Source organism: Chiloscyllium plagiosum, chromosome 17 (genome assembly GCF_004010195.1).
Source record: "Chiloscyllium plagiosum isolate BGI_BamShark_2017 chromosome 17, ASM401019v2, whole genome shotgun sequence".
Lineage (NCBI taxonomy): Eukaryota > Metazoa > Chordata > Chondrichthyes > Orectolobiformes > Hemiscylliidae > Chiloscyllium > Chiloscyllium plagiosum.
In genome coordinates, this window is record NC_057726.1 from 4,812,122 (window position 1) to 4,822,228 (window position 10,107).

Here is a 10,107-nt window from a genome sequence, read left to right on the forward strand (position 1 = left end):
ACACAGAGGAGCTCAAATGTCCATGTTTGCAGGTGATACCTTGATCCTTTAACAATTCAGGTTCAGAAAGTTAAGATTGAGGCCGTGATCAGATCAGCAATGATCTTGTTAAATGGCAGAGCTGGTTTGAGGGGCTGAATGGCCTCCTCCTGTTCCAAATCTGTGTGATATTGATGTGACACTGCCATCTAGTTTCTGTGCTGGTTCGGTGTGTGTGTAGCTGAACCTGTTAGTACCCATACAGATTCTGCAACAGCAGAAGCTATAGCTGTAGCAGCAATGGACATTAGTTGGTGGATTGATCTGGGCTGCAGAGGAGATTTTGAAAGCATGCTCAGTGTATCCTGTCTAACCCTCTATCCTTCTAACTTTTTATTCAATCACCCATTGTAGCGAGAGCTGAGGTGGCTGACCTGTTTTTTAAAACGAAGAGGCTCCTATTTCCCAGAATCACAGCAGTGTCCTGAGACAGAAGGAGACTATTCAGTCCATGATGGTTGCACCAGCTCTTCAAATGAACACCATAACCCAATGCCAGATGCCTGCCTTCCCCCCTGTACCATTGCTAATTGCTTTTTTTATTAAAATACCCATCCCATGCTCCTCTTGAATGCCTCAATTGAACCTGTCTCCACCACATTTCCATACTCTATGAATGAAAAAGGTTTTTCTGCTTCCTTTTCAGATTAGATTCTCGACAGTGCTCAAACAGGCCCTTTGGCCCAACAAGTCCACCAGCTCTGCCATTTAACAAGATCATTGCTGATCTGATCACGGCCTCAATCTTAACTTTCTGAACCTGAATTGTTAAAGGATCAAGGTATCACCTGCAAACATGGACATTTGAGCTTCTCTGTGTGCTGTATCCAATGAGTAGGAAAGGAAATCATTGCAAGTAGAGAGCCAGAGAGAATTACTGAGTGAGTCCCTGAAGCAAGTAGCTGCTCGGGAAAAAGACATTTGAGCATTACATGCTGAGTTTTTGAAGGAGTTAAGTAATTAGTTTCATAGCCCAGCCCTCTGAAGAGTAACCCACCCATCTACTCCCTATTAATGAACCTATCACTATGGGCAATTTAGCACAGCCAATTCACCTGACCCACACATCTTTGGACTGTGGGAGGAAACCCACGCAGACACGGGGAGAATGTGCAAACTCCACGCAGATAGTTGCCTGAGGCTGGAATCGAACCCAGGTCCCTGGCGCTGCGAGGCTGCAGTGCTAACCACTGAGCCACTGTACTGCCCAGAGATCTTTTGCAGAGGGCATTTTAAATCAATGCCCTCTCTTGTTCTTTTAACAAGCAGGGACAGCTTCTCCCTGTCTACTCTATGCAGCACACTCACGATTTTGAAAACCTCTATCAAATTTCCTGTTAATCTTCACCTCTCCAAGTCCCAAATTCTTCAATCTGTCTCGTCACTGTAGTTCTTCATTCCTAGAACCATTCTAGTAAATTGTGTCTGCACTTTCTCCAGTGTGTTCACATCTTCCTCACAATGTGGCACCAGAACTGTACACAATACTTTGGTTGGGGTTGAAACTGTCCTTTACATCTATTTAAGCTGGTGATGAGGAGGAATCCTTTGTCTTAGAGGGTCATGAGTATTTGGAACAGTTCTCCCCAGAGAGCGGTGGACACTTAGGAATATAGGAAAAGAATAAGGCTATTCAGCCTGCTTTGACATTCTGAATCATGGCTATTTACCTCCTCAGTCCCACTTTCCCTCACTGTCAGCACATCCCTCAATGTCATTCATCTCCAAAAGCCTATTGATTTCTGTCTTGAATCTGCTCAATGTCTGAGCTTCCACGGGCCTCTGAGATCGAGGATTCCAAAGATTTACTACACACTGAGTGAAGACATTCCGCCTCAGATCAGTCTTAGACAGCCAGCCCCTTATATTGAGATCGTGTCCCCAGTCACAAATCACTAAAGAGTCATAGAGATGTACATCATGGAGACAGACCCTTCAGTCCGGCTTGTCCATGACGACTAGATATCGTAAATTAATCTCATTCCATTTTCCTGCAGGTGGCCCATATCCCTCTAACTCTTTCCTATTAACCATCCAGATGCCTTTTAAATGTTGTAATTGTACCAGCCTCCACCACTTCCTCTGGCAGCTCATTCCATACACACACCACCCTCTGCGTGAAAAAGCTGCACCTCAGATCCCTTTTAAATATTTCCCCTCTCACCTCAAGCCTATGCCCTCTAGCTTTGGATTTTCCCGTCCCCTGAGGAAAAGACCTTGGCTATACAACCTGTTCAAGTCCCTTATGGTTTTTTGAACCTTTATAAGGCCACCCCTCAGCCTTTGATGCTCCAGGGAAAGTAGACCCAGACTCTTCAACCACCAGCCGGGAGACAATTTCAGACACAGTTAATGAGAATTATTAAGGCAAAATAGATGGAGTGTTCATCAACAAGGAGCTCCAAACATTATTGGGGAGCTGGGAATGTAGAGTGGGTGCCACAATCTGATCAGACATGACTTTGTCAAATGGCAGAACAACTCAAGGGGCTGATTGGTCTACTCCTGCTCCTTATTCATATGGTACATGATCTCTCACTAGCTCTACAATAGCCACTTGCATTTATATAGGGCCATCTTTTGTGCAGTGGAACATTGAAGTGCTTCTCAGAACATTATCAAGCTAGTGGATTGAATAAACACACAAAAAAGCACCAATTGAAAAAAGGAGGTGTGAGGTTTTGGGGAAAGCTGAAGGTGATGGTGAAGGCAGGGGTGACTAAAGTCATGGCCAGAGGGGTCAGTTCAAACAAGTGTCTTAAAGGCAGAGAGAAGAATACTAACGTTTGGGGATGCAAGATTTCAGAACTTGGGTTTTAGATCTGAAAACCATCCAGGACAAAGCACTTTGCTGGAATGGCATGCCAATCCATTAACTTAAACATTCACTCCCTCCACTGAAGCTCAGTGGCACCAAAGATCCTTAGACAGCACTTTCCAAACACTTGACCACTAGAAGGACAAAGGCAGCAGATACATGGGAACACCAGTCTCTACGAGTTCCCCTCCAAGCCACTCACCATCCTGACTTGGAAATATATCGCTGTTCCTTCACTGTCTCTGGGTCAAAATCCTGGAATTCCCTTTCCAGAAGCACCGTGAGTCTCCCTACATCTCATGGACTACAGTGGTTCATGACAGCAGCCAACCACCATGAGGGATGGGCAACCAGCCAGCAATGCCCACTTCCCACGATTGAATAAAAAAGGATGCTGACTGGGTTCTCTGGTTGCCAAACCTCCTGGAAATGGGAGCAGTTTCTCCCTGACAACTCTGTCAAATCCTCACAATTTGAAGACTTCAACTAAATCTTCTTTATGAGGATGCTTCTTAGAGAAGGCACTAATCAAATCTCTCATCCCTTGTGCGCTTTTAGAACATGTCAAAGTTAAAAATCACACAACACCAGGTTAAAGTCCAACAGGTTTATTTGGAAACACTAGCTTTCGGAGCATCTTACAATCTTATTCTCCACAACCACCTGATGAAGGAGCAGCACTCCAAAAGCTAGTGCTTCCAAATAAACCTGTTGGACTATAACCTGGTGTGTGATTTTTAACTTTGCACACCCCAGTCCAACACCAACTCCTCCACATCATGACTAACTTGTAACCTTCCTGCAAGTTGGTCTCCACATATCACCAGTGGGCTTTATTTGTGTCGTGTATCATTATATGAATTTCCTATTTCATTTCAACAAAGGTTCGTCTATCGTGAAAATGTCTATTAAAATCAGACAGCTGAATTTGGCAGTGTTTATTTATCACTCATTGACTAGCATTGCACAGCATCATTTCAGGTCCCTTCTCCCTGTTATATTATCCTGATGTTTTCACTTACTGCCATTGTCCTTGACTGAGAAGTTGCTGTCCTTCTCCGCTATCCTGAAATGAAATCTGACAGCTGGAGTAATTTCATCGAGATCAACAGCAGAGATCATTTGGATAACCTAGAGCCAATCCAAATAATAATACAGTATCACGTGGTGTGTTCATATAGAATATAAACAATATTATTCCTGAATCACATGTTGTGCTATTATATAATATAGACAGTGTGATACCCAGTATCACGTAATACATTAATACATACAATACACAATGTTATATCCAGTTACAGATGGTAAATTAATACATACTGTAGACAACATTATATCCATTACCATATGATGTATTAATGCATACTACAGATGTTGTGATGCCCAGAATCATGTGGGTTGACACCATATTCAGTATCACATGCTGTGTTAATATATATTATTATTCAGTGTCACATGGCAGTGTTATACACGTTAATATATTGCATGTTAATATAGATTTTTGGCCAATCTCCGCTCACCGTTCCAACTGCATCATCTTCACAGACATGGGGATTGTAGTTTTCAGCCAAAGTTGGAGCATTATCATTTTTATCCAACACTTTAATTGTCACTTGAGTATAGGACGTGGAATCTATAAATCAAGCAGTAATTTAAGTGATTAGCAACGTTGAGAGGTATAGGGAAGGAAATGAGGTGCTCAGCTTCAGAGAAAGTGAAGCAAGGGCTGCTAGTGGTGGAAATGTGAAATACTCTACAGCTGGGACTTGGAGGAGTGCAGCAGTCTCAGATAGTTATAGAGCTCGAGGAGATTATGGCTGAGGGAAGGGCAGGGTTCTGGAGATATTTTGAAGAGAAGAACAAGGGTTTTGGAATTGGAACTCATCAGACTGTGAGTCAATGCGATGCATGAGTTGGGGCAAGTTATACATGAATTGGGGAGCTTTGGATAAAGTAGTGATTCCAGACAGTTCACAGAAGGATACTGACTAGAAGAGCACTGGAGCAGTTCATTGAATCCCTGCAGTGTGGAAGCAGGCCATTCAGTCCATCACTGACCCTCCGAAGAGCATCCAATCCCTGTTATCCTGGATTTCCCATGGCTAATCCACTCAGCCTGCACATCCTTGAACACCACGGGGCAATTTACATCTTTGGACTGAGAGAGGAAACTGGAGTACCTGAAGAAAACCCATGCAGACACCCAAGGGTGGAATTGAACCCAGATGCCTGATGCTGTGAGGTAGCAGTGCTAACCACTGAGCCACCATGCCACCCCTTAAGTAGTGGTGATCATCCAGTCTGAAATGAAAGTCTCTGCAGGCAGGAATGGAGACTTACTGTTTTTACCAACTTCATGGGCTGCCACTGTGATGTTGTGCCAGGCAATATCTTCTCGATCCAGCTCCACACCAGTTTTAATCACTCCATCATCTTGTCTGATGTTAAAAAATTCTTTCCCATCTATTAATGAGTACCTGGAGGCACAGAATGCATTTCCAAACAACATAACATTACAACGCTGAACTCAAAATATTCATTTAACTATGCTAAATTATTTCATACTTTTGAGATTAAATGGATCAAATAACAATCCAAAGCATCAAGAGCACCAGACGGAATTGAATTGAGGGGCTCAGGGTGGTTTATACATGGAATAACATAAAGGCAGGAGTGAGTTACAGACTGAAATCTGATCTTGAGGTTCAGGGGGTTTATAAACCAAGGGTGATATGAGACAAACATATTTTCACTAAGTGAGCAGTTAGGGTCTGGAAGATACCGCCTGGAAATGTGGTGGAGCCAGGTTCAATTGAAGCATTTAAGAGGGAATTGGATGATTCTTTGGTTAAAAATGGTGTGCAAGAGTTTGAGGAAATTGCAATATCTGATACATTGCTCTCGTTTCCATTGAGTGAAATTCCCGGTGTTTATCCAAGATAATTGATCCAAGTGGATTCCTTACCAAATGCCGTTTTTGGCCCGGTCTGGGTCCTTAGCTGAAACCCTCCCGATCGAGGTGTCAATGGGCTGGTTCTCACTGACAGTGAAGGTGTAGTGACCTCGGCTGAATACCGGAGGCTCATCCACATCGAGCACATCAATAACAACAACTGTCTTAGTCTTGTACTTCAGCCCCTTCACTAATGTGGGGTTTTCTGCTTCCACTTCAATCTGATGCTGTCGCTGCTTCTCAAAATCCAGGCTCTGTTTAAATAGAAAGTAGATGACAACAAACAGTGTAAGCTGTGGCATTGACTTGGCAGTTAGTAGAAACAAACTCATAGGACAAGGGACAATTCAAAATCCTGAATCCTCACTGACCCCCTCCACATCTACTTTCCTCACTCCCCTCTCCCATATCCTCACCCCCTCCTGCTCCCACATGCTCACACCACCTCCTACCCATGTCTACACACACTCCCCCTCCTTTGTCCCCACATTCCTTTCCCATGTCCCCACCCCCTCCTGCTCCCACATGCTCAGCCCATCTCCCCCATGTCCTTCCCCTCCCATTCCAATGTTGCGAGACTTCTGTGTGCACTGCAGCCTTTGCTTATGATGTGATATGTATATTCGGTCTGGGACCGTGTTCATGTCTGAATTAGAGGGTGGGACCAGTTGTATGTGTGTCAGCCTTTTATAGCAAGTGGTGATAGTTTCACGGTTATCGTTACTGTGACAAACTTTCAATTCCCAATTTACTTTTAAAACTAATTAATTGACTTTAAATTTCACCAATTACCACTGTGGAGCTTGAACCTACATTCCCAGAACTATTAGCTGGGGCTTCTGGATCACTTATCCAGTGAAATTATCATGCCATCACCTTCACCAGCACCTCCTAAGTATGGCCTCTCTAGAGGCTAGAGGGAAGGGCAGCAGATACAAGGGAATGGCATCCCTTTCAAGTTCTCCTCCAAGCCAGTCTGCATCCTGACTTGAAAATACATCGCTGTTCCTTCAGTGTCACTGGTTCCAAATCCTGGAATTCCCTCCCTCAGGGTATTGTGGACTGCAGCGTTTCCAGATGGCAGCTCACTCCCACCTTTTAAGGAGTTGGGCAACAAATGCTGTCCTTGCCAGTGAGGCCCACAAACAATGAAAGAATGAAAGAAAATACAGTGAGTATCAACTTACCTTCTTTACTGTTATAACTCCCTCTTGTGTATGTGGGTCTGTTTTAATGTCAAACATACTGTTGCGACTGACAATTGTGTACAATATTTTTGCATTCTCTCCTTCATCCAGGTCCTTGGCTTTTACTCGATTTACCGCACTTCCAACTATGGCATCCTCCAAAACAGAATAGTTGTATTGTCCTGCAGATATAGTAAAACTCACATTCATATTGGTTAGGAGCTTGCTGTAAAGATAATGCTGTGTTGTATTATGAGCCAGTTTCCTAATTTCCCCTCTCCCCAGCCCAGTTCCAACCTTCCAGCTCAGCACCATCCTCATGACCTATCCTACCTGCCAATCTTCCTTCCCATCTACCTGCTCCACCCTCCCCTCTGACCTATCACCTTCATTCCCACCCCCATTCACCTATTGTTCTCTTTGCTACTTTTCCCCCCAGCCCCACCCCTCCCATTTATCTCTCCGCGCCCGAGGCTCCCTGCCTCCATTCCTGATGAAGGGCTTTTGCCCAAAACGTCGATTTTCCTGCTCCTCCGATGCTGCCTGACCTGCTGTGCTTTTCCAGCACCACTCTAATCTAGATCCTGTATTATGAGATAGTCAGGTCTGTACTTTTCAAACAGCTCCACAACATGACAACATATGCTGTGCCTGTACAAAAGAACCCACTTGACTTCAGGCACAGTCTCTTCGCAATGGAGTCAGTGTCATCAGCCAGTGAAGTGCATTGTATGGTAACACAGTAAGTAAGCACAGAGCCCAGACTATGTGTGTAAGCCTGTGGTATCCCAGTCTTGATAACAAATAGTGCTGTAAGTAAACTTCAAGACATCTATCTATTACGAACGTGATGCTTTTGTGGCACATGTTGAAAGAGCCACCTTGTAGAAAACCTTAAATCACAGGCCACTAATAATATGCAAACTGGTCAGTGGTTCAGGAAATTCAGACACACTCTCGGAGTTGAAACCTCCAGGATTTGCGTGTGAACACACATACAGACAGACCAATGAGGAGCAAGAATAAGCCACTCAGAATTGAATCTGCACAGCTGATCAATAAGATCATGTTGGATCTGATTATTCCACAATCCCACCTACCCCTTGATGATCATTTACCCCAATCTGCTCAACATGTGCTATATATGTTTTTATTTCTTGCTTCACGCCAATCTCAGTTCACCTTTCATTCCTTATTATCTTTAAGAACTTAGTTTTATAAAATAGAAATTTAGCTTCAAGATCTGTTCTCCCTCTGAAGACCAATGTTCACCCCCCCCCAACCCAGCTCTGTGATGGATCTAGAAATCCTTGTGCAGGGAGCTGCAATGTTCATTCACAGAGAGGGAGGACAAACAGAAAGGATGCTATTCTCTTGAGTTTAGAGGAATGAAATGTGATCTAAGAGGTTGCTTCCCTGGGCAGGATAGTCTTGCCTCAGAATAAACTGAAATTGGGAGCAGTGGTGAAGTGGTAATGTCACAGTGTGGGTAAAATGAAAATCCTGGTGAATGTTCTGCGGACATGGGATTCTGGAATAAAAACTAGCTTAATGGAATCCCTAAAACCATTGTAAATTGTCATGAAAAATCCCTCTGGCTCACGAGGGAAAGAAATATGATGTCCCCACCTGGTCAGGTCTACATGTGACTCCACAACAACGTAGTTGACCCTTAACTGTCCTCTGGCGAAATAAGAACAGGCAATAAATGTTGGGCATAACCAGTGACACCTTCATCCTATGAAATGAATAAAATAGGGATTGGGCCCTTAGGGCTGGGATTATGCAACACTTCATCACTCAGAAGGTTGTGTTTCCTTGGCATGCTTTATCCCAGAGGATTGTGGAAGCTCAGTCATTGCGTAATTCAAGACAGAGATTGGTAAATGCTTGGTTACGAGAAGATTCGGTGGATATGGGGATTGTGCATGAGGGTGGATTTTAGGAAGATTGGTCACCATGATCTTGCAGAATGGTGCAGCACACAAGGCATCAGCATCTAACCTGCTTCTATTTTTTAAAGTTCCTATGTGCTTAATTCGCATAAATGAATTTGCATATGATGTACCTGGTATGATGGTAGAGGAAGTGTGCAGTGTGGCATTTTTCATGGGATGTGTGCAGCGTTGGCAATGCCAGCCTCTGTTGTCCTTTCCTTATTGCCCCTGAACTGAGTGCCTTGCTCAGTCATTTCAGAGGATATTGGAGAGTCAACCACATTGCTGTGGGTCTGGAGTCATATGTAGGCCAGACCAGGTAAGGATGGCAGATTCCTTCCCTAAAGGACAATAGTGAATCAGGTGTGTTTTTCTTGACAATGAACAATGGATTTGTGGACATCATTTGTGGGAGAAGTGACTGTGGAAGTCCATGTTGACTGTGGAAGCCATTTTCCCTAACCAGAGGAAACATGTTAGTTAAACGACCCGTTAATTGGATTCTCTCACTGATAATGCTGTTGTACCACTGCACCCACTGCTGAGACCCCTGAGGAATCTCTCACTCCATGGGAGCTCCAGCTAAAACAATAGGAGAAAGTGAATACTTTCTGATGAAGGCCCCTCCTGATGAAGGGCTTATGCCTGAAACGTTGACTCTCCTGCTCCTCGGATGCTGCCTGACTGACTGTGCTTTTCCAGCACCACACTCTCAGCTAAAACAATATCCCTGCAGACAAGATGTCACCAAACTATTTAATATTGATAGTCTCTAAACACTTGCTGATATGAGCAGGATGCTACCTGAGCGGTTTCAATTGTACAACTGATCAATGTTGTTAGACCAGTAGCATGTTAGCCTTTTAATATTGTTAAACTATCTATCGTAGTTAGACCTGTATTGTTCTGTAACAAACAATCAGCCATTTGTAACCCTTTATAAACTGTATACGCTTGTAGCTGGGGGGAGAATTTACAAATCATCAGTGTTGAGTGATCATTCCGAGCTGAGAGATCATTCCGAGCTGAGCTGTCATTCCGAGCTGAGAGATCATTCCGAGCTGAGCTGTCATTCCGAGCTGAGAGGTAATTCAGTGCTGAGCGATCACTCAGTGCTGAACGGTCATTCCAAGCTGAGCGATCATTCCATGCTGAGTGGTCATTCCGAGCTGA

General features: G+C 43.9%; 1 protein-coding gene across 1 annotated transcript in view; it reads right to left on the reverse strand.

The window, feature by feature from the left end:
- LOC122558217 (cadherin-5-like) overlaps positions 1 to 10,107 on the reverse strand; it is a 59,772-nt gene that overhangs the window by 7,652 nt on the left and 42,013 nt on the right. The window contains exons 6-10 of the mRNA XM_043706545.1: positions 6,998 to 7,179; positions 5,823 to 6,064; positions 5,198 to 5,334; positions 4,378 to 4,490; positions 3,880 to 3,988 (exon numbers count right to left, since the gene is read on the reverse strand). Of these exons, the coding sequence (XP_043562480.1) occupies positions 3,880 to 3,988; positions 4,378 to 4,490; positions 5,198 to 5,334; positions 5,823 to 6,064; positions 6,998 to 7,179 (783 nt within the window). The remainder of the gene's footprint in view (positions 1 to 3,879; positions 3,989 to 4,377; positions 4,491 to 5,197; positions 5,335 to 5,822; positions 6,065 to 6,997; positions 7,180 to 10,107) is intronic.